Source organism: Micropterus dolomieu, linkage group LG23, assembly GCF_021292245.1.
Source record: "Micropterus dolomieu isolate WLL.071019.BEF.003 ecotype Adirondacks linkage group LG23, ASM2129224v1, whole genome shotgun sequence".
NCBI classification, from domain to species: domain Eukaryota; kingdom Metazoa; phylum Chordata; class Actinopteri; order Centrarchiformes; family Centrarchidae; genus Micropterus; species Micropterus dolomieu.
Window position 1 is genome coordinate 15,058,477 of NC_060172.1, and position 24,989 is coordinate 15,083,465.

The window sequence follows — 24,989 nt, forward strand, 5'->3', positions numbered from 1 at the left end:
TGCTAACAACTCATCCTGCTGCCCCCCCCCCCATATTATATTATCAAAATAAATCTCAACTATTATATGTAAATAATACATTACATTTACTGAGGAGGCCATTTGTGACTGAAGCAAAATTAATTAATGATATTGCTGAAGGCTGGCAATACATTGGCCAAAAATAACTAACTGCCTAGACATTTCCTCACTTTGATCATTTTACAAGACTAGTAATGTAGCTCACAAATGAGTTTCAGTTATTGTTCACAGTTCAAAACATTTGCAAATTGGCAAGTTATGGCGTAAGAGAGAAAAGGCTTTTTTTATTGTAGAAAATTCAAATACAGAACTTTATGGAAAACGTCAACAACCTGAAACATAAAATATATTAGATTACAACAAAGCCCGAAGAAAACAAAACAAAAAGAAGGAAATGTGAGTGTCTTATTCAAGTATCATATATGAGTCCGGTAAAGAGAAAAATTTCCGGGCATTCCTGTCCGTCATGTATTTCAAGGATTTTGCTAAATGTGGTCAATAGATTTTATTGTTCGAGTTTGAGAATTATTATTATGCGTCGCTTTAAATGTTTTTGCCGCAATTGTGGGACGCATCATCTCGTAAAGGATGGTCCAGTGTACCTCAAGCTAAAGGACATAAGAAAGGAAGCATTGAAGCACCTTTCCTTAGCTTTTGGAGATTTCAACCAGCTGTTATCATGGCTGCCTCTTCAATACTTTAGGGTCACTTCACTCAGGTAGGAACCTTCCTTAGCAAAAAAGATTTCTTGACTGCAGCCTATATCTCCACATTGGCCTGGGAACGCCTCGGGATCCCCCTGTCATAGCTGGTTAATGTGGCTCAGGAAAGGGAGATTTGGGGTCCTCTGCTAGAGCTGCTGCCCCTGCGACCCGAACCCGGATAAGCAGTTGGGGATGGATGAATGGATACCAAAAGAAAGCTACACAAATGGCTGCCTTGTACTAACTGATTCATTTCCCCTAATTTCCTGTGTATGTTGTCTGAGAGTACACAGGACGGCACTTCTCTGACACAGTTGTAATAGACCAAGACTTAAAGACACTCTAAAACAAATCAGTAGCCTTCGTGAAGCTGTTTAACATGCTTTGCTTGTGCACCTTGTTCGTCTGAATGAGAGATGATCACTTCCACAGGCGTCTGCTGTCAGGTGAGGTTTTAGTAGTTGCTGTCATGATGGAGTGGCTGAGAACCACATTCCTGTTCACAGACACATGGGGAGAGCCTTCACAGGAGGGGTGGCTTCCAGGTTCGGTCGGTCGGGGCGGTCAAAGGTCCACAATGTGTGTTTTTGTAGAGACTAGAACACAGAATAAACGTCAGCAATGCGGCATGTTCGTTCAACCTGGAGGTGACTGACCCCAGGGAGAGTTCTCTCTGTTGTTGGTTGCAGGAGGGCATCTGGTGCATTGACGCTATCATTACTTATTCCTCATCCATTCAGCCTACTTTCTAAATGGACAAAGATTTAAAAAATTGTGTTTAAGAAGCAAGAAATAATGTTAAGAAGCTTATGGTACAAATAGATTTTTTTAAAAGACATTTTAAGTTATTTTTAGGCTGAAGGACTTTTTTTCCCACAGAAATCATTAATGCCTCAGTCAACACACCCAGTTTTAAACGGTATTATTGCCAGCTTGATTTTGTTTATAAAAGTGTGTGTCTGAATACTAAATGATACACACAAGGCTGGGAGCATGTACTTTTGTGTGTGAGTTTGCACGTACAGTACAGTGTATTTGTACATCAACACATGGTTCAGTAACATCTGCTTTTAGAGCTTTGCCTTTTTTCTAAGGCTTTTCTCGAGCAGCAGCAGCAGCCGGTGTGCTTCACGGTCATGGATTGCGGCCTTCAGACAGACTGTTAGTGAAAACAGATGGATAAATATACATGAGAGACGAGGAGAGATGTACAAGCGGGGATGACAGACAAATTTGGTGAGGGAGACAATAGATGAACATTGTGGCCTGACAGTGACTAATGAGGCAGGAGGTTTGGAGAGGTCAGATTAAAAACATCAATCTGAAGGAGATGGATCAAACCAGATAAACACTTAACAAAAAGTTGGAATGTGTAGTATGTTGCATACAAATCATTGATTCCTACTGTTATTTTGGTACAGTCAATTGGGAACTTTTGTGTTCTGACAGGATTTGTGAGGCAATGCTGAGCACTAAAACTAGCCTATAATCTTAATTTGTTTCCATTGTGCCTATTTGGATGTTGTTGCAATGTGCAAACTTACATGTGGTCCAGTGAGATATCACGTGCAGTCATTTCCTAAAGCTAAAACATTAGAAATGAAACATCTGCAGATGCTTGAAATGTGCAGTGGCACCTTTTCATCGTCGTTTTTTAGGCAATTTGTTCAAACCGTGGAAGAGATTGTGAGTGTGTCAGCTTTTCTGCCAGGTTGGGTCCTCTCGGTAATCCATTTTGCACTTAACCTACATGAAAGCCAAGTCACTAATGAACAGGAAAACAGCCAGGCAGGCATCTAGTGAGCAGAGCTGCAAGACGGAGCAGAAACAAGTCCTTTCGATCTCCATGGAAATAAGACCCAAACAAAGCCAAAGATTGTTGTTCTGCTCTGGAGGAATAGTGAGAAGCAGTGAAGCGTTGTTTTCTCCTGGGATGGCTACAGAAGCTACACTATGTAGTTAACTGTATCCCTGCTTCTGCAGTCCTGTGGTTGTGAACTGTTATTATGTAATCATTTACAGTGTTTTCTCTAGAACTCTTGACTCCCGGTGTCTCTGTTTTTTTTTGTTTTGTATCTTTGTTTTGTCGCATGTAAACAAATCGAATGACGTAGATGCCTCCTGGGCCAACTGGTAACACCATGTGTAATCCCTCTAAATTTGGAGAGGCTTCTCTGGGTTGCATGTAGGAGACTTTATTATACTGTTTTTATTTATACTTTTTTATTTATAATTGTGAGAAAAGTGAGCTATTGGAATCAACCAGTCAACTTGCTTGACTCGCAGGTTCCCACGATGTGTGACATTTGCAGGGGTGTGCTAGTTCCTCTGCAACCTACGCTTACCTGTAACACCCTTCAGAGACATTTACATCTGTCTCCGGAAAAGCACAATTCCCGCTTTACTCAGACAGGTTGTGTAGCATTCTAGTATGTTAAAAGCACAAAAAAACACAATATCCCTCCCATGTCTTGTTGAAAGCTGCTGTTGTATGAGATACAACAAAAACTTTATATTTTACTACTTCTATAATAGCTGTAATGATGCATCCATCTCAATCCATATCTAGTTTTCTTTTGGGACTTTTGCTTGTGCAGAATGCTACAAGATGCAATAGGCACATGAACGGTGGAGATACTACAGTTTGTTTTTTTTGTTCACTGAAGACATTTGGGTTTAAGATCAAAAGATGAGTATGAGACAAGAGTTCAAAATTTCAGCTCTCATTTCCTGGTATTCACATCTAGATGTGTTAAACAACTCAGGACATGCCATCCTTTGTTTGAACTCACTCATTTTTCAAGTGAGCAAAACTATTGGAACATGTGACTGACAGATGTTTCTTGTTGCCAGGTGTTGCCTTTTAGGTTGATTATTCAAACATTAAATAGCTCTGCATGACTAGTCTAAGTTTACATCCTTGGTTCAAACCTATAAAGACTGCATTTCCTGTTAAAGAGGATAAACCAACATGAAGACCAGAGAGCTGTCTATGGGAGAAAAGCAAGCTGAGAATTGTCAAGCTGAGAAAAGAAGGAAATTCGACCAGAGCCATTGGACAAACATTGGGCATAGCTAGCACAACAATTCAGAATGTCCTGAAAAAGAAACTACTGGTGTACTGAACAACAGACGTCGAACAGGTCGGCCAAGGAAAACCGTAGTTGATGACAGAAATATTATGAGAGCTGTGAAGAAACCCCCCAAAACATCAGTAAGTGACATCACCAACGACCTGCACAGTGCAGGGGTGAAAGGAATCACAATCCAATGTTCGAAGAATACTCAGAGAGCAGAAATCTAGAGGCCACACCACAAGATGCAAACCACTCATCAGCAGTAAGAATCAGAAGGCCAGGTTAAAATTTGCAAAGAAGTACAGAGATGAGCCACAAAAGTTCTGGAGCACAATCTTATGGATTGATGAGACCAAGATTAATCTCTAGCAAAGTGATGGAAAGGCCAAAGTGTGGAGAAAGAAAGGAACTGCTTATGATCCGAAGCATACAAGCTCATCTGTGAAGCATGGTGGAGGTAATGTCATGGTTTGGGCTCATTAATATTTATTGTTGATGGTAGCAGCAGAATGAATTCAGAAGTGTACAGAAACATTTTGTCTACCAATTTACGGAGAAATGCATTGAAACTAATCGGGAGGAAGTTTATCATGCAGCAGGACAATGACCCAAAGCACACTGCCAACAAAACAAAGGACTTCATCAGGGGTGAAAAAGTGGAAGGTTTTAGACTGGCCAAGTCAGTCACTTGACCTTAACCCAGTAGAGCTGCATTTCACCTCCTTAAGAGAAGACTGAAGGGAGAAACACTCACGAAACAAACAAGAACTGAAAGAAGCTGCGGTAAAAGCCTGGAATAGCATAACAAATGAAGAATGCAACAGTTTGGTGATGTTGATGGGTAGCAGGCTTTAGGCAGTTATTGTCAAGCAAGGGTTATGCCACCAAATATTAAATGTTATTTACTTGAAGATTATTTGTTCCATTACTTTTGCTCACTTAAGAATGTTGTGGTCTAATACAAACGGTGATATGTCCTAAGTTGTTTAACACATCTAGATGTGAATACCAGGAAATAAAAGCTGAAATTCTGAACTCTTGTCTCATACTCATCTTTTGATCTTAAACCCAAATGTCTTCAGTGAATAACAGAAACAAAGGAATTTGCTTTCTGTTCCAATACTCTTGGAGGGGACTATAAATCAGGATGTGACGTAGGGTCGGCAGCAGACTCTAAACAAACAACAATTGCAGAGTATTGAAGTGAACCTTAAATGCCGCTAATCTGAAACAACAGATAAATAAAGACGTCAATCAGACAGGAATTTGTTTCTGATGGGAGAGGCTGTTGCTGGTCTTTTGAAGCCAGTCGAGATTAAAGAGCGTTGAGCAGGATGATTCCTCCTCCTGCAATTATTCCGTCATCTCTCTCGCATAAACGTCTAGACGTACTTGCGCATTGATGTCACGCTTGTGGGAAGTTAGGCTCCCACGTAAGACTCAATGAGGTGTTTCAGTGTCATTTCCTCTCTGTGGAGCATATACAGTTAGTAAACAAACACGCACTTTTGCATACTATACTCTTGGACCCTCATTGATGTAAATGCATGTGGCTCACTTCTCTGTCTACCTTCTTTGTCCACTCAACCCCTGACCATCTGAAGGCCAGAGGTGCATTCCTCAGCTGTGTTACCACTGAGGTGTGTGTGTGTGTGTGTGTGTGTGTGTGTGTTCCTGTTACTATCTCTCATATCTTTTCTAAGACCAGTGTTCAACTTGAAAATATGGTGATCTAAACCCCCAGATGCAACATTACAATACTCTACTTGTTCAGATATGTCAGCCATCATTCTATCGGTCTGTAAATCTGACACATGAGAGACGAGAGGAGGAAATCATGACCCTAAACACTAACTCTTGTCACCAAAAGTGCGTTGCAAGCATTCACAAATTTTGCCTTGTGATAAAGTTGCCTAATGGTATCCTGTTTGCTACTGTAGAGCTGGAGATTATCTCTGTTGTGTCTGTAGGTTTGCATACTTTTATGTTGTCTCTTTTTCTGCAACAGGATGGCTAGGGACAAGATAAAAACTTTCAAGCGTTCAGCTATACTCTGTGTGTGTGTGTGTGTGTGTGTGTGTGTGTGTTTTGTATGTTGCTCCGTGTTACCCATTCTTTAAAGAATTGTAGTCTACATTGTGTGCATGTCTGATACCATGACATGAAATATCTCCCAGTGAAAAGTTTCATACATTTCAAGATATTTAAACTGGTTTGCAAAACTGGTGCCATGTATCAAAGAAAGTATAGAACTTTTCAGACCCCAGTTTGTGGAGGCTGACAGTGCTGGTGCAGGAGGGAAGCAAACAGCAGAGAGCCGAGTTGGTAGCAGAGGAGTGAAAGTGTCTGGTGTCTCTGTGTTTACTGCCGTGGCTTGTTAACTAACAGACTGATGGATTGACGGTAGGAGGAGACATCCTGTTGACTCACACTGTGGGTTGCCCTGATGGGGGGCAGTTTGGCTTCTCCGGAGCTCTGTTTGCCAAACGCTAACTCACACATATACACATAGCTGTGGTGAACTGTGAGTTAAAGTGAGTGTGTTTTGCTGTGAGCCTGTCCTGTTTATTCAGATGTTTTCCCATAGCCGCTGTAAAGCATGGAGGGTGGATCACATTCAGACTCCACCAGGCTGTTTAGTCTGTCGTGTTTCTACAGGTCACTGGGTGGACATGTGCACACAGAAATACTCCTGTGTTATCACCATGACATATTGGCGTCCTGACAAAATGTTCTCATGCACCAACCACACATGTTCTTCTTGATCATTGACAACCTGTTGTATTATGCTTCAGGTGTTTCTAACTTCTGTATGTCTAAGAAAAATGTAAATTGAGTATTTTTTTTGTGTGCAGTTGTCTTGATGTCCAATCATTTGATCTGACAGTGTTGGAGGTTTTTTAACAATGGTGCAGGATGGATCACCTCACCACCATTTACCTCTGTTTTTCGACTCTATTTTAAGTCTCGGCTTGTCTCCGGTCGTGATCTTGCAATTACAGCACTGATCTTGTGGTTTTGTCTGCAGGCGCACATTAATGTCATGTTGGCCCACAAAATCCCATCACTCAGCATTCACATCATTCTGTCTGTTACACAAGGATGAACGTCACCTGTTTGGCGCTTTGTGCTTCACTTTGAGTCACACCATGGTTTGGGTGTTTTGATGCTTTCTGCTCATGTTTACGTTTGCTTCCCTTTATTACTCAGACGTAGTAGGACATCTGTGTCTTGTCCGTGTGTGTGTGTGTGTGACGCACACTCTGCATGTGTCTTAGTTTAGCCACACTGACACTTTGGCCAGTTGCCCAGGGAGGGTGTGCAGTTTCATCCCCTGTTTTGTGTCTAAATGTTAGAAATTAAAATGTTGACCGACTGTCTTGCATTTCTTGATATGCAATGAAGGTTGAGGTCAAGGGCATCTGGACTTGGTTGAAGATACTAGAAGACGTTGGATAACTATGATCTGGATGACTGAGAACCTTCACAGACATCATGTGTTTCTTGATGTTTCGGATTTCTTTCTGCTACAACTGGAGAAGAGTAGTCCGGCCGGCAGAATGATGCAAGAAGAAGAATAAACTGATCTTTGAGGCAAACTTGGAATTTTGCATCTGGTAGAATCTTTGCATTGGATGTGTGTATGTAGACTGATATTGTCAGTTTCATTTTGATGTTTTCCACCTTTTAGTCTGGCATATAACAAAAAACATGGGCAGAAATGGTCTTTTTTATCACACAGCCACACCCTGTCTCTCTCCATACTATTCATGTTTTCTGTGGAAATCTGAGTGATACAAAATCCTTTCTTTGGAGAAGTGAAAGTCTGGAGTTCATAGGATTAGTTGCACAGAAAGAAATGTCCTTATTTATTTTTGCTGTGAAAGGGTTTTGTCCTAAATGAAAGGGAAGTGAAATGCAAGAATCTATCAAACAGGCCTGCCATTACTCATGCATTTTGAATTTAATGTTGTTCTGTTTCTTTGTCTGTCAGGCCAGAAACAAAGAGACAGGAGCTCTGGCTGCAGCAAAGCAGATCGAGACGAAAAGTGAGGATGAGCTGGAGGACTACATCGTTGAGATAGACATCCTGGCTAAATGTGACCACCGCTACATTGTCAAGCTGCTTGATGCATTTTACCATGAGAACAAACTGTGGGTAGGTCAAACACACATCTGGTTAAGACAACCAGCTTCAAGTGTAAACCACAGACTTGTCAACTCCCCTCTCTTCCTGTTTCATTTTTCCTTAACCTAACACTATTAAGCAAGTCCGCCATTAAAAAATATAGCCATATCACTGTCTGAACATTTTAGCACTTGAACTGATTAGAAATATGGTCACATTTTATTCTTGCGAGATCTCGTGGCACGATCTTGTCACACACCTACATACAGCCAAAGAATATTATTACAGATTTGGTCCAGATCTCGCACAGTTTATTTAAATGAACTGCCAGTATGCGGCTACCTGGGAACACTGTGGTCAGGACTGCTGTTGTATTAGACTGCTTTCAAAGGGACCTTATCTGGTATCTACACTGTTACCCTCCTCACAAGATGTACTGTTTTCACTGCATTGAGGAGTTTCTGTGTCTGTCCATCAAGTTTTCTTTGCAACCTTTCCAAACAGCCACAGCACACAAACCTGAGCGTTCAGCGGGGGAGTGCAAAAACAGACCTTTCAACCATATATGTTGGCAGGATCATGGGATGTTCCATTTCAATCTGACTGCCTTGTTATTTTTATTGCAACAATATCTCATCTAGAGTATATTTCTCCTACATATGAAAGCTTTGCCTAAATGGGGATGACACAAGACCCCCAGGGTGATATAACGCATCAGAAATGACCCACTCCTCACCCTGATATTCCTGCAGGAACGAAGATTTCAGTTCAGTGTTTTCTGCTCTTGAGTTATTTTTCCTCTCCACACTCGCTCACTGGGTCAAGTGTAAACTTTTCAACTCCCTCTGTAATCTCCCAGTCTATCTGGCCAAGAAAAATAAAAGTGACCTCATGCAAGGGGCATGGCCTTGAGTATCTGAGGAATTACAAGGCAGCATTAAGACTAAAGATAGTTGTAACTCTACTTGTGAAGTTGTTATAAACAAAAGATTTAAGAGTTTAAATTTAAGGTGTATGTTTTTATACAGAAATGTATTTAAAAAAGGAAATTCATTCATGTTTTCCAGTGTTTTTTGTCTTCAGTTGTTTAAAAAAAAAAAACAGATTTCAGTCCTGGTTGATTTGGCAACACCCGTGGTACAGCAAACACTCATTTAGCAGCTACTTTGTCAGAAATGGAACAGAAGAACAGAAAGACTGGTTTGTTTACAACTCAGCCAAAGAGACGCCCATTGTTTTAAAAAAGAGCCCAGTCAATAATTGCAACCGTAATCAGATTTCATGATGTGCATAGTCCATACCTAGTATGGTTTGTTACCTTGTGCAGCAATGGCGGACTCCGCCACTAACAATAAAAACTGCTATAGAAAGAGATTATGTCTCGATGTAAATGCATTGTATGGCTATTGTAGAAAATAAGCTTATTATAAATGGTATAAAAAATGGGTTTTGACTTCATGTACGAACACCCCCCCTGCAGCATTTAACCACATTCTTCCTGTGTGCAAGTGATGCCATTAGCTGTCAGCTTTCTCACGTCCAAGCTGTGTTCACAAACTATTCTCTTATTTTAGATCTTAAACATATTTCCTGTCAATCTCTTTAATAATCTGTATTTAAAGAGCAACCAGGATTTTCTCAGTTTGTATAAAAATGCACCGTCAAAAGGGACATGAGCATTCAAACAGCAGTAGCACAATTATGTACAACAAGACAAAGTGAACAAGCTCTGCACCTCATTGCTATGAATATGTGCGTTTGCTTCAGGATCTCAACAAGTAGCCCAGTGGTTGGCGGTCAGGCCACAGTAACCTCCGGTTGGGTGGACTGGGTAGAGGTGAGATGATGCATTCCAGTACCGACCCACCCGTTCTGCTTTCTACTGAGTAAGAGAGGGATAGAGGAATAAAGAAAGAGACAGTCAGACAGTGAGAGAAGGGCTGTTTGTTCCCTTTTAGGAACAATCTGGTCTTGAGGCTAACAGGGCAGCCAGGCCCACAGCGTGAGAAAAAGAGGGCCTTTAACATGGGGACGGGACTGCTGACATCAGCACACTGAGAAGAACGGACACAGAGAAGGGAGGAGAACAGTTAAACAGATTTTTTTTTTTAAAAAGAAGGACAAAAAAGCTATAAACACAAGAGAATGTACACACTTCATTTAGAAGCATAGTTAAGCCTGTCTAATGGATTGGTTTACCCAAATGACAAAGAAACGCATTGTCTCACATGCCTCCTATGATCTTAAGGCGTGAAGTTTTTTATATATTAATATATAATGAAGAGGCATAGTACCACAATGGTTTTGCAAAGCAAATATCCATCAGAACATACGATAAGGATATAATATCAGAAATGACTACAGCTTTTCTACAACAAAATTAAGAATATCAACACCTTCTGCATTAAAGATAAGATCCTGTGGTTTAGCCCATTGTGGGGGCAGAGCTAGACTCTCAGCACAGTGGGGGCGGAGTGTCATCATGGGGCCAACCTGCTACCAAGTCATTTAAACCAAGTTTAGGCTACCTGACCCTGGACGACTACTGCTGCCAGAGCTTATCGCAGCCATTCTAGTAAATGTTTGTGAAGCGCTGCAGTGCGTCCCAGAAGCGTTTCTGCTTCTGGAAGTCAGACACAGAAACGGCACGGAATCCGGTCAATTTTCAAAATAAAATACCCTGTACAGACTCCCGATCATATGTTAACAATAAACACAGTTAAAACGGACAAAAAAGCAATAATATAACTACGTAGCCTGATTATTCCTAGTAGAAGCACAAAAAGCAAGCACTAATCACAAAATCTAAACATGTCAGCAAAATCTGGCAGGCAAAACGCTCTTATTCTGAAATGCTTCCTGTGGTAGTTGCTAGATGCACCCGTCAAGATGATGAAGGAAAGCGAGCCGCAGAGAGCTTTGACGAATTTAGTAGAAGAACAAAAGGACATATTAAAAACAAGTGATTTAGGTGGCGCAGGCTACATGCTCTGCTTCCAGTGGAAGTTGACACTGGAACTAAAATGCAGTGCACACGCAGCTTGTGTTACTCCGGGGAGATGCATAGTAGCCTATGTCTGTCCCTCAGAATTCCCATGATGCATGAGGGTGAAGGGAGTTTGTTACAATTGGCTAATAAGTTTGCCATTTGTTTGAAATACAAATTTTACTTTAAGATTTATGTTTTTTAAAACGTCTTAGAATAGTGATTTTTGTTGGTAATTGCTATTCTTGTAGTGGTTTACCACGAGTGAAGGGACTGTTTCATTTGAGGAGAACTGGGAAACTATTGCCTACTATCAACTAGTGTAAACTGCACAGTCCACATAAGGGGGCCAACTACCCAGCCAGGGCCCTGGGTTGGCCGCACCCACACTAACTCTGCCAGTGGTTCTCAAACTAGGGAAGGGGCAATATTTTTTTCATTGTCTGGTTATATATTTACATACAGTGAGGTCTACATAATGGCACTAGTTGTAGTTGCTAGAGAGATTTTTGATGAAACTGGAAAGCAAATCGATAGAAGTCAGTGTGTTGTCTTTGTTGGCACCACCTTATGTACATAGATCACTGAAGCTTTAGTCATGTCCATAGAGTGACAAAGTATAACAGTGTCTCCCTGTGTGATTCAGGTTTTATATGGTCGTATTTCTTTCTTTATTCGGGATTGCAGTTTCTAACCAGGTCTTTTTTGTTTTTTTTTTTGTTTTTTTGGCAAATAGCCTTTTGTGTTCTTTAGACTTGTGACAAAATGAGGTGGGAAATCATTGTGAAAGTACAGAGCTGTGAATTCTTGGAAGACTGCAATGTCAGTGGGTCTTGCCTCATTTAATTTAAAGCTTTTTGGATTCTGTAGACTGCGTCCAATTTAGTTCCGCTTGACTCAAAAGAAAGAAAGACACTCAAAAATAGAGACATTATTTATTGTAAGACATTGCACAGCACCAGCTTGGCTTAGTCTAGGGATTCTGTTTAAATCAGATTAATCTCTTTGGAGTAAAAAATCAATACACTAACTTTGATTAGTAGGTCGATAGTTCTATTATCTATTATTAAAACTGAAATGCTGGCTTCTCCACATAGGTGGCATGTGATGCACTGTTTGGTTGATTTTTGTGTATGTGTAAGATAGAGAATGCTTGTGTCTGCATGCGTGTTCAGCCCATAGCGGTTATGCTATGCATGTGGCTTGACCAGTCAGGGCACATTTTTCACCACAGCACAATACGTCATGTGGATTTCTTTCAGGCAGGGTGAGCAGATCTGGCTGCACAGACGATAACACAAACCAGTCTGACACAGTAGTGTAATGTACAGCTGTTTCGGTTGGGTGTTACAGTGTGTTACTACTGCAGGGAAGTTCATTTACTTCAGAGAGGGGGTTTTAAACAGAAAAGAAATCTGAAAAATCTGTTTGGTTCGCGGAGAGCAGTACTACGGAAGTGGTTTGTACTGAAATGTATAATAAACTTCCCTCCGTAGTGGGGTGTAAATGGGGTGTGCTTTCAAAATGGATTATACTTTTATCTGATTTTAATCAGCTCTGCATGGAGATACAGTTGAAAACACATTTTAACAAAATATATTTCAACTTCTGCAAAAATACTACATATATTGGACCAATTTAGTAATATGAACTAAATCCTGACTGATAATGGACTTTTGAGGCAGATGCTGAAATCCAATAACGATGTATCAGCTGATAGCTATTTTTTTAAGCATTAAAAACACAAACGAACAATCTTGATAGGAATCCCCTGTAAATTATCACGTATAATAATTTCACAGAAAGAGAGTCAAGTCATGACATGAAATAATATAATATTATCAGGTTCCAGCAGATAACAAGAAACACAGTTCACCAGTGCATTGCTCAACACAAAACCCATGATTCCTTATCTCAGTTCAAATCTCCACAAAAGTCCACAACCTTAACAGAAACCTGGACCATATTCTGGATCACAGCAAGAAAAAAAAATTCAGTTCCAATACAAAAGTTGGCCAGTGTAAATAAAACTAAGTGACACTTTTTACCTCTAATAAACAATCTTTGTTATTCTCTGATAACATTGGAGCTAGCTCCCGGCCGGTGCTGCTGGTAAGCAGCGCACTGGATGTCACTCTTAGGACAGACTGTGTGCGCCAGCCTCCCTTGACAAAGTAAAACATCCATGATAACACCTGACAAAACCCAGACTAATGTGGTTTGTCAATCCAAACTTCACAAAAGAACATTGTTTCACCTGGAGCTGCATACCAGGATTGACATTCTTCATATTCCACAAAGTGGTGTGTGCGTGTGTGTGCTTTCATGCGACTGCGTGTGTGCACAAGTATGCATTTTTTTTTTATTGCATTCATGTCCATGCCTTTTGTACTTCTCTTGTAATTCTTCATATTGGCTTTGTATGGATTGAAACTCCACACCCTGTCCAGTGCCAGGTTGATGCTTTGACAGTGTTGTCATAGCAAGCAGGACACAATGGTTAAATAGGAATGACATCACATAGCAGGTATGCTGCACCCCCCCTAGGGTTGATCTTTGACCATTAGGAATCAAAAGATCATCAGCAATTAAGCATGTGTGTCAGACAATGTAATGTACTAACACACGATGTCACACAGTTTCGTGAACACAGCTGCCTGTTCTGCGTAGGATTGTTATGAAATCCTACAGCGTTTTTATTTTCTTTTAACTTTACTCTAATGAAACATTTAGATTATTTTTTTTTTGTGTGTGTGTCAGTTAGAGTGGCTGACTATGTAAGGAGAGGAAATGAAAGGTGATTGCTGGAAGTTGCTTTTGGCCAACAAGACACCATTTAGGGAGTGTGTTCTCAGACTCATTTTTCTCTCCTGTGTTTTTACTTCCCTGCTGAACTGGTATTATATATTTGGCAGGGTGTCCCAGGAAGTGTGTTACAGCCTGACAGTTTATCACACACAGTCTGAATCCAGCTATCCACTTTGCAAAGGGTGTGTATTCTAGTACTTATGTCAAAGAGTGTCAAACATGTAGTACTTAAATTTCCTAAATATAAGAATAATACCGAAACGAGCCTGAAACTGTCGTTGGCATATAGCAAAAAGGAAATCAATTTCCTAGACTTGAAAATCCCAGAATCAGATGATGGGGATTTGCATACTACTATCCACTGAAAAGCCACTGATTGATATACAACATAAGTGCTGACAGTTTTTTCATCATTTAGTTGTTAAAAGAAATTTCATTTCAAACTCTGCTGGTGTTAAGAATATTTTACAATAAATCAAATCTCCTTATAAAATACATCTTTGGTTTGGTGTGTGGATAGTAGTGACTGTCAATATTGCACTACTAATTTGATGTTTTTACTTTTAGTGCTCTTCGTCATTGGAGTGTTATGTGTATGTTATTAATTAGTTAAGCTAGTTTTACTGCCACACTTCATTTAAGGTGTTCCTAAATTACTCTCAGGTTCAAGTGCCAAACCTTTATGGGCCATCAGTGCTGACTGATTCTAGCCAGATAATTGAATACGATTCATTCAGTATTCAGTATTTTAAAACCATGAGTTCAGCTATGTCAGAATAACAACATATGAAAATATTTAAAAGATGCCCCATGTCATGAAAAGTGATCTGTTCTTCCTGTTGCTACATATAAATCCCTGAAAAGGGAGATTACAGCTGCCAGTTGTACGTTTATACAGTATATTCATAAAGCTGGATCACATTTAACCTCATCCTTTCACCCCTTCATTCACTAGATCATGATCGAGTTCTGCCCTGGAGGTGCTGTGGATGCCACAATGCTAGGTAGGCCTCTCTCTCTCTTTCTATTTGCTCTCTTTTATAAGCACTCCAGCTTTCTTCCGTGTCACGAGAGTCAAGTTCCACACCTGCGGCAGTGCTGTGACTACACCTGTCCCTTCAGCGGTGTCTTTAAGGAAGCGTGGAGGCATGATAAAAGATCAAAGACTTTTGGCCAATCCATGCTATTGTTTTAAAGCTCCAGGAAATATCTAGTAAACCAGCATTCATCACATTACTGTTTATTTGTTTCGAACATGATCACTGCAGCTTCAGTAGTCTGGCCTTGAATGCTCTAGAAAGCATTCAGACTTAGTGGAGTCCTCCGTTGTGGGAAACCCCCCTGTTCTGTTTTTATTGGGTAATCCACATCCTCATAACTGTCTGTACCCTCACTGCGACTAACCAAACACAGACACGGTAGAATAAAGTCTGCAGGCCAGGACTAGCTTGGATGTGTGATGGCTTTTCTGATCTTGGATTACTTATCCAGCAGCACTATCTTAGGGACTCCATTGATATATCACGCCTTTATCTTCTGCTGTTTTCTTTCGTGGAGTTCACACACTCGATCGTGATTGTATGTTCACTAAATGAATTGCAAGATGTGCACAAATGGATTTTGAACCCCTTTTAGCTTGCTTTCGCAACTGACACTTCCATTCGGCTTTGGTTCTCACCCCTCTCCCCTACCGCGTATTTCACCTCTCCTGTCTCCTGCCCTTATCAGAGTTGGATCGCGGGCTGACGGAGCCACAGATTAAGGTGGTTTGTCGACAGATGCTAGAAGCTCTGGTCTACCTCCACAGCATGAAGATCATCCACAGAGACCTGAAGGCCGGTAACATCCTTCTCATGCTGGATGGGGACATCAAACTGGGTGAGGATTTAGATATTTATACTTTAGAATATGGCTAGTTTGAGTTCCTTGTTGTGCTTGTGCAAAGTTGACATTTAACTCTTAGCATTTCTGGAAAGCAAAATTTTATTCATTGTGTCTGCATCATAGTGTCCAAGTGCCATTTTGTCCATGCTCACACAAGTAGGTGTACACAATCTGACAAATGCAATACAGTATGTTCTGAGGGTATCCTCATTTGGAATTAACTTCCAGAATCACAACATTTCTCTTGTATTTGTGGAGACAATTCAAAATGTTGTGTTATAGTTGTTGGAAAATTTTGCGGTGTGGTGCACAAATTTATCCATACCTTGAGAAATGTTGAGGTCCTGACAGGCGGTTATAATAAAGTTTTGTGGTTTTTTGTGTTTACGTATGCTGTTCAAAGAACAAAGTGGGAAGTATTACACTTTCCTTGGAACCATCCTGTCACACAGGAAGGGATGATTTTATAAATCTGTTGAATCAGCAAATCTACAATTAGAAATAAATATATGTAGAAGAAAGACAAGACACTGCTGTAAGTCTGTTGGTATATAGGGTGAGTACATGCACTGAATGTAAAACCTAAGGGCAATGAAATTTCACCAGAAAGTAGGAATTCGGTAGATTATTGCAGAAAATATCATATTTTAAACTTGTGGGTTGGACTGTGGGTTCACAGAGAAAACCACTGCCAAAGTGATGCAAGTGGAACTAATTCTCAGATAAACTCCATATTCCCATCTCTTATGCTATCACACATGCACACCCAGTTATAGGCCCTGTACCCGTCCTGTGAGCACTATGTGGGGGGGAAACTGCATTCTCAGAAGTTTTCCATATTTTCATTTTGTGGCTTTTTGAAGAGTTCTCCACATTCTTGACATTGCACAGCTGATGTTGTGGATTCAACCCAATCACCAGTATGTTTTGGATTAAAGCGTAGTGCCAGTTAAGGAAGTGTTGATTTTTCTCTCTAAATGGCTGCCTGATATTGGGATCCTTGGACACTAAACCTTGTATTGTATTTGGGTGCATATTTTGTGCTTTAGCTTTATTTTATTCCAAATGGTTTATTGGTAATTAGTTTTATTACAATTTCCCTCTCTCTCTTTTTTTAATTTCAAATGACACATGTCGTCAGCCACCGTGCTCAGTGAGCTGGACTTGTACTTCTTGTTAAAGTCCTTTTCCTTTGCCTTACATTCTTCCCTGAGACACCACAGTTAAATATAATCACTGGGAGTTGCCTCTATAACCTCATTAAGTCATAACACTGACTCATTTACAGTCTCCAAACTTATGTAACCAGTTGTTAATTCAAAGAAGGCAGCAATTAACCATCTTTGAGGTCAGCTAAATGCGTTCTATATTCACCTATGGTACATGGCAGTAAACATTATGTTCATCCATGTAGCACACAACTCTGTAGCGACTGTTGATCTCTGTCCAATTGTGACATTCCTGATGCTGTGGTGTATTACGGGAGCCTTTAGGTGTGTTAGCGTAGAAATATAGGGGAAAATCATAATAATGCTTCTTGAGAGACACCCTTGGTGATTCTTTGAGGGAAAAGAGGTAGGTTAAACCCAGTGATACAGCGGATGTGAGGGGAAGGAACCGCTTAGCCAGAATGTGCTGTATGTACAATGTTGTAGTATATTTGACCTCTGAGTTCATACTGCTGTTGGTATGATTTTACCAGAATAAGTTACCAGATTTGATTGAAATTGATGCATAAACTCCTATTTGATGTACAATAAAATCAGTGATACTGTTTATTGTCTTTGTAGAAAGCAAAAAATCCTTTCAAGCTTAGACTGCAGAAGTCCAAATGATATGTTTGACTGGGAAGTCAAAGATATTTGAATTGTAGTCTGCAAAACCAAGACGGTCACTTAAGTCCCCGTAATAGAACATGCCAGTTTGTAATTGAAGCAGTCAGCCTGCTGCCTTGTGAGTAAAATCCTCAGGCCTCTGCCAAACACTTCACAACCCTGGGCAAGCCACACGTAATATTCCTACTTTCAGAGAAAATCGTGTTCAGCCAAAGTGAAAATGACACCCCTGTAATCTGAGGGTCATGTCAGGAAATGGGGGCAGCTTGTTTGGGAAACAGGAGTGCTTTAAATTCTGGTGTCTCTGCCCATCACAATGTCGTTACAGCTTTACAAGCTACTTCAAGGGGGATATAAATGACAAAAGTTTTCTAACTGGCTTCACTGCCTCTTACGGAAAAGTGCTTCTTCTTTCAACTTATTTCATCTTTTTTTTTTGTAATTGTTTTGTCCTTCTCATTCTTGTAGCTGATTTTGGAGTATCTGCAAAAAACACCAAAACCTTACAAAGAAGAGATTCTTTTATTGGAACGCCATACTGGTGAGTAAGACATCACTGCACCTCAGAGCACCAGCTGAAGATTTACATTTAAAGACAACAATTTGCGGATGGGACTGCCTGTTTTATTTTATACAGTGAATTAAATCCCCAGAAAATTGAGGTATTTCATCACATTGACGAAACATCTTATAAATCCAGTATAAAACAGTCCTGATCACTGATTAGGAACATTGCCTGCAATGTATTGATACAGCATGAGCTATTACTTACCTTGGTAGAAACCATATAGCAAATTCTCGGACTGTAGACAACCGCCCCTATATGAGCTATATAAGCTGTGGGTTATTGCTTGCTGAGAACACATTTCCTGCTTCCCACAACTCTTCCATAATACTTGAAAGAGCATGACATTGTGTATACACACCCTCAACCCATCACATCAATAACTCAGTGCTTTAAACCTGACAGTGCTGTTCTCTCCTCAATACCTGAACAAATTGGAAAGGTTCCCTTGGAAGCCTCTACAGTGAACCTTGTTCCATACTGTTATCCACAGTGAATATGGTTGGAGCCAGTTAACCATTGACTACTGGAGAACAGATTATCATCCATCAGGAATTCCCTCCCAGCTCTGATTAGTCCTGATCAGTTTTGGCATATACCTTTCCCCTGATTGCACCGATTAGCCAAGTCAACAAGAAACACGAGGCAAACCTTTGTTCCTTTGCACTTGAGTAAATCTAGGAGCTGCGGCTTATGAGAGCCATTATGCAGTTTGTCCACAAACGCGCTGACTGGAGAAGTGTGCTTGATGTTGACACAATAGTGAGTAAGAGAAAAAAGAAAACACTTGTCATCAGTAATCATTAGTTAGTCACTTGCTGCCACTGCTCTGGGATAACTGTAAATACAGCAGGTGTATTTTTATGGTATCAGAAGCTGTTTAATCATGTTGGGACTGATTTCTCTATGACTAGTGTTGATTTGGTAAAGCCAGATTTTTTTAACATGTCATTGTTAAACTCTTTACAAATTAAGTTTAGTTATTAGCTCTGCCACTTGATGATTAGATAAATTTTTTATTTTATTTAGGAGCCAATCAATATGTTATAAAGTTGCACCTAAAATGACCAAAAATTATAGCATTCCTGCATTGATTTCGGACATGTGAGAACTGAAGTTTATTTATCCCATATGGTCATTTTAGGACTATCGTGGGAGGCGATATCATTCATTTTTCTTTTTTATTGAAAACAAATGTTAAGTATGCTTCACCTTTAAAGATCTTTTTCTTGTAAACAGTTGCTACACACGTTCAAGCCCATTTCACAACCATATCCCAGACAGGTTAAATAATGCAAATTCCATACATTCAAACATTTACACACAAACGTTAATAATATACTAAATGGCATGAGCAGGGAGATGCTCTCTACTCTACAGTTTGACTATCCCTATAAAGCATGTTTTAATGTTCATGTGCCTCGACTTGTTAGCATTCAAGATTTGAACTGAGGATTCAGTGTCTCTCATGCGTACTGATCCCTATAAATATTGCACCTTTGGTTTTCTCAGGATGGCCCCAGAGGTGGTTATGTGTGAGACAATGAAGGATGCCCCATATGACTACAAGGCTGATATCTGGTCTCTGGGAATCACTCTGATCGAGCTAGCCCAGATTGAACCCCCGCACCATGAGCTCAACCCCATGAGGGTGCTGCTGAAGATCACCAAGTCGGAGCCTCCCACCCTGGAGCAGCCACACAAATGGTGAGTTTGCATTGAAAAATGAATCTGAATTCAGCTGTTGCACATAATAATAAGCGAAAGAGAAAGTAGAGAGATGTTGCCCAGAAAATTGCATGTAAATATAAAGCTTTTGGCGCAGGATATGATAGGTGGAGTCAACATGGGCTTGTATCTTCCTGTCTAGATTTCACCAGGTCATTTAGTTTCATTCTATTACCAAATGTTTGCACACTCAGTGTCATGTAATCTCAATGAAGACACCAAGTGTATAACATTGAACATCCCCTTTCCTCCTGCGATCTATTTTGCCCTCTCCAAAACTATTAGCAACAACTCCTCAGAGCAGCAGGACATCAGTGAGTGCCAAACTATAACTTATTTCCTTATCAGTTTGTATATTATCAGTATGAATGTTCCATAGCAACTAGTTCAGTACAGCAGAAGATAAGTTATCATTTGCTGAAAGGAGATTTGGGATGGGGAGACAACTCATCATTCCCCGTTAAAAGCTTTGTTTTAGTCAGCACAGCTGTGCCCAGATGATCTACATGTACGTTCAACACATCGTCTGGAAATGTTCTGTACAAATGTTTTGTTATGTTGTAACTATCCCTTCATCCTCCCCATCCCCCCTGTTATTCATTCCTCCTGTTTCTGATTAATGCTGCTTTCTTGTGTTCACCCAAGGTCACAGGAGTTTAAAGATTTCCTGAGGAAAGCTTTGGATAAAAACCCAGAGACCCGTCCGACTGCAGCACAACTCATGGAGGTAGGCCCTGATGCAATGGGCAATTAAAACCTAGCACCTGGATATATGATGGAACATAGTCCTCGCCCTGTCCTTATCTTGCACATACAAACACAGTCTTGTAGTTTAAGACCTGAATGGGAGTGATCTATGCCAGAGAAGTGAGTGGTGTTCCATGGAGGGCACTGGCATGCGAGTGGGAGGTGAGAATAGAAGGTGTAAAATAGTGGGCAAGAAATGGAGCAGGCAGAGAGTGAGTAGGATGGCGTAAAAAGTGAAACATTCAGGACTTTGAGATGCAGCTGTTCACTTTTGAAGCATCCTCTTAAGGCATCTAAAGCATTTTGATCTCAGGGACTATGGAGGTTTTTGTGCCAAAAAATGTAAAATGGTGAAAAATAGTTGTATTTCTTATTTCTTACTGTTACAGTCTTTGTTTTACAAATGCACATAAATTCAGGTTAGCGACACTGGTAAGAGAGGACAACTCAAATGTCTACACAAACATAATCTTGTATTTTAAGACCTGAATGGGAGTGGTCTATGCCAGAGAAGTGTGGTACAGTAAGTGCACTTTGGGACAGCTGGGATATTGCTAAGAAGAGGCTGATTTCATGCAGTTAAACATTAATATGTAAGGATGAGCATTGACAAATGTTTCCCAAAATCCAGTATCCCAAGCAAGAAAATCGAGAGAAAAAGTGAACAGGGTGTGGATTAAAGCACGAGCGCAGCGTCTATTAAAATTCATAGCCACAGTTTCCTGTCTGTATCCCACGGCTGAGGGAATGCCAACTATTTACATTCCCACCCTCAGCCAATAGTGTGTCTGGATTACCCTGAGTTTGCCACCCTCTGGCCAATTAGAAAGAGGCAGAAAAGAAACTCCTAGACCCAGCCCTGCAGGGAATTCTGCATGTGCTCTCCAGTGGGGGGAAAAGAGACGGGTGCGGTCCGGTTTTTGGTGCCGTGCTGGAGGTTTTAGATGTTTATCATGCCTGCTGCTCATAACGGCTGTCAGATTTACTGTAAATAATTGTGAGATTATGGCATTCAATTCTGCTGTGCAATGGATGCTGACTGGTGTGAGTTTACTGGAAGTTACTATCCGTGTTTCTGCAGGAAGTGAGCAGGGAGATTATAATGAATCCTGAACAGATAAAAGTGTTTGAAGTGTAGAAGCTAGAGTGTATGTGATGTGTGTAGCTGTATCAAAAAAGCAAATGACGGGATAAAGCTTTATAAAGTCTTTTCTAAGGTGGTATTAGTTTTAAACCTTTTTTAACCTCTTGCCTTGTGTCTGTCCCACTTGTGTGAAGCTTCTAAGGAATGTATGCAAAACAACACGACACAGTATCAGTCACTGGCTGTGTGGCTGGCGGGAGACCATCTGGATGACTTGTACTCATTATACTCAATACAGCTTCTCCTCCCACATAGTTTCTCATGGTCAGGATTTAGACAGTGTTTTTGGTGTAGCTTCCATTCATGTCTGATGATATTTCCTGTCACTGCATGACTGTATGTTGGGTGATTTTAACATGGGGGTATTTGGCTATTTTATGTCTGAACCAGGGCTTTGTAGTGGTTTTGCACCATCAACATGTGCAGACACATGCACAACTCAACTATCTGCCTAAGCCCAACCCTAACCCTGATCTTACTCCAAGCCTAATTCTAATATTAAAGGGTCAGTTCACACAAATTTCTTGTATAGGTTTTCGAACAGGGGAGCACAGGAGAGTTGTGGGGGAGGTATGGACGGTGTGACACAAAGATACTCCGTGAGGAGAAAGGGAAGTTAGTTATTGTAACGTTAGTTTGGTCTGCTGATTTAGCTCGCTCACCAACACGGTCAACAGCTGCAGCAGCAGCGGCTGTGACACAGCTTATGGAAGCAACTAAGGTACTTAATAGTGGCTGGCTCTGCCTGCACTCTGGGGGGTGCAGCGGCATTTCCCGGTTAGCATGGGGTGACTTGTTTGCATCCCTGGTTTGCCTAATTGACCTCAGATCCGTGCTCCCCTGTTTCTCGGTCGGCCGGTTCTCGGACTCCTCTGGAGACTGAGGTAGTTGTCCAGATGTGCAGGGTGTGTGCGGGGCGGAGCTGTTTCTCCGGGTATGTTCTGGGCGTGTGCCTGGGGTTCTCGGCCCTTGAGGGGTGGATGGATGGATTGGCGGTGACATGCAGCTGGGCTAGTTGATTTTTACCTCGTTGCTGGTTTGGCTGGCGTTGCATGGCGGCCGGAGGGCATGCTGTGCATGGGGGATGTTAGGCTGGCGCCGGTGGCCCCCGCTTTTCCGGCGGCTGGAGGGGACGGCGGACTTTTATCGGCGGGTGCACCGTGGCCTGGGCGGCACGTTTTTGCTGCCGGGCTGGGACTTGCTGCTGGTGTTTTTCTTTGCTGGCTTTCGCCGTTGTGTTCTGCCGCTTGCTCGGTCTCATTTGCTCGGCCTCACGTGTGGGATACGCGGGGGGCTGCGACCATCGTTGGTATCCTCACCTGAGGTCAATAGGTTACGTTTGTTGAGTTTCCTGGGAAGTGATGAAAGGACAGCATTGTAAGTGGGGGATAAGTGGTGGCGTAGACCCCCTCCCCTGTTCAATGACGGCTTCTCAACCCGGGTGTAGATGGCTTCCTTGACACCTCTTTCAAACCATCCATCTTCTCTGAGGACCACCAGGTGCACATTTTAGACAAACGAGTGTCCTCTGTCCTTCAGATGTAAGTAGACAGCAGAGTCTTGACCTGAGGAGTTGGCCCTTCTGTGTTGAGCCATGCGTTTGTGTAGTGGTTGTTTAGTCTCCCCAATATACAGGTCTGTGCATTCCTCACTGCATTGGACCGCATACACCAGATTGCTTTTCTTGTGTTTGGGTGTGCGGTCTTTGGGGTGTACCAGCATCTGTCTTAGTGTGTTCTTGGGTTTAAAAAACGACTGTTACGACTGTCGTCACAGCAACAAGGAACACTAACGAACCAGCGGTATCGATGACCCGGGCCAACGACCCCACTGAGGTTAAATAGCTGAGTTTCCCTGCCTGTCAGTCAGAACTGAAGAAGTCCTTTGGATGAGGGACGAAACGTCTTCCAGTATCTTCAACCAAGTCCAGTTGCCCTTGATTTTAACCTTCGTTGGACTGCCTCTGTTGTGTGCGCGCCATGGTAGGTCCGGGAGCCGCTCTTCTGCGGGTTCCACCTTTTGCTTTCCGACGGCATTACGTTGTCAATTGGCATTTGGATTGCCCGGTGTCTTCTGCGTTCGCGTCGCGATTCGTCTGGGAGTCCACTTCTTTCCCACCCCTATTGGCTACTGGGGGTCTTGCCTGCCTGTCGCTGGAGTCGGTGTGGCGCGGTTGGGACATTCTGTAACAGGCTTATGTACACAAACATATACACATACAGACCCACGCACTCAGACACATACAGTCTCACATATAGACACACACACAAACAAAGGTTCTCCCTGGTAGAATTATTTTTGATGTTTTTCATTCAGTTACTTATTTAAATTAATTGTTGTTATTTCAGTTCTCAAGGTGGTGCTGTGTTGTTTATTTATGTTGCCTGATTTTTTCTCTTTTTCACTTCTCTCTCAATTGTTTTCCTATGTCAGCTGTTTATTGCTGCTGTTCAGCTGGTTGTCTCTTTGTTTTTGTTTGTTTGTTGTTTGTTTCTCTCCGCCCCAAGCCCCCCTCCCCGTTCTCTTGCAGGTTTTGTTGCTTTTTTCAATTGGTGTTTCCTTCTGCTATTTCCTGTTGTCCCCATCCCCATTCTCTTACAGATGTTGCCCTTTCTCTGTGCTGTGTGTTTATGTGGTGTTTCTGTTCCAGTCCCCATGTCTGTCCCCTGTCTGTCCCAGTAACAAATGAATTTGAATAAATAACAGTACAGACAAAGGAATATATTGATACTCTCTTGTTAAAGTAAAATCTGTCTAGCACAATATGGTATCCAGCTCCTCATACCAACATGCTGCTGGGCAGGACAGGTCAAAAAAAAAAAGAAAAGGTACTTAATAGTGCCAGATTGCAGTAGTTTAAATGTGTACTCCTTCTCGAAATCATAACTCAGTCCGATCTAAACACTTCTACACCCTTGCACTTTTTTAGGATATCATTATCACCAATGTCAATTGTGAAAAAAATAATCCCTAAATATGCTTAGAAATGATAGAACAAAGATGCCCATAACTGCAAAACATGCCTGAGAATCACCATGTTAAGTTTTCTTCAGTATCAAAGTAGTGCTGTGATAGTTGTCTGTCCATCCATGGGTACATTGTAAACATTGTCTGTGGTGCTGAAAGAACTGAAGAATTACATTTAAGTCAATAACAACATCTTTTAGGAAAATATGTCCCTGTTTCTCTGGGTAAACCACAGAACAGGCTATCAACAGTTTACATATGAACTATTTACTGTGGAAAGTAGTTCCTGTGTGGCCGATGGATTATACAGAGTAAGGGACTTTTTTCTGGAAGTTATATTAGTCAAAAAAATAAATGTAACATTTCATTGCTGTGACCACCACAAGTGATGCAG

General features: G+C 41.3%; 1 protein-coding gene across 1 annotated transcript in view; it reads left to right on the top strand.

Annotated features, from left to right (window-relative positions):
- Positions 1–24,989, top strand: part of stk10 (serine/threonine kinase 10) — a 48,292-nt gene that overhangs the window by 6,603 nt on the left and 16,700 nt on the right. Inside the window, exons 2-7 of the mRNA XM_046040565.1 lie at positions 7,797–7,961; positions 14,681–14,729; positions 15,454–15,603; positions 17,913–17,985; positions 19,522–19,716; positions 20,383–20,464. Of these exons, the coding sequence (XP_045896521.1) occupies positions 7,797–7,961; positions 14,681–14,729; positions 15,454–15,603; positions 17,913–17,985; positions 19,522–19,716; positions 20,383–20,464 (714 nt within the window). The remainder of the gene's footprint in view (positions 1–7,796; positions 7,962–14,680; positions 14,730–15,453; positions 15,604–17,912; positions 17,986–19,521; positions 19,717–20,382; positions 20,465–24,989) is intronic.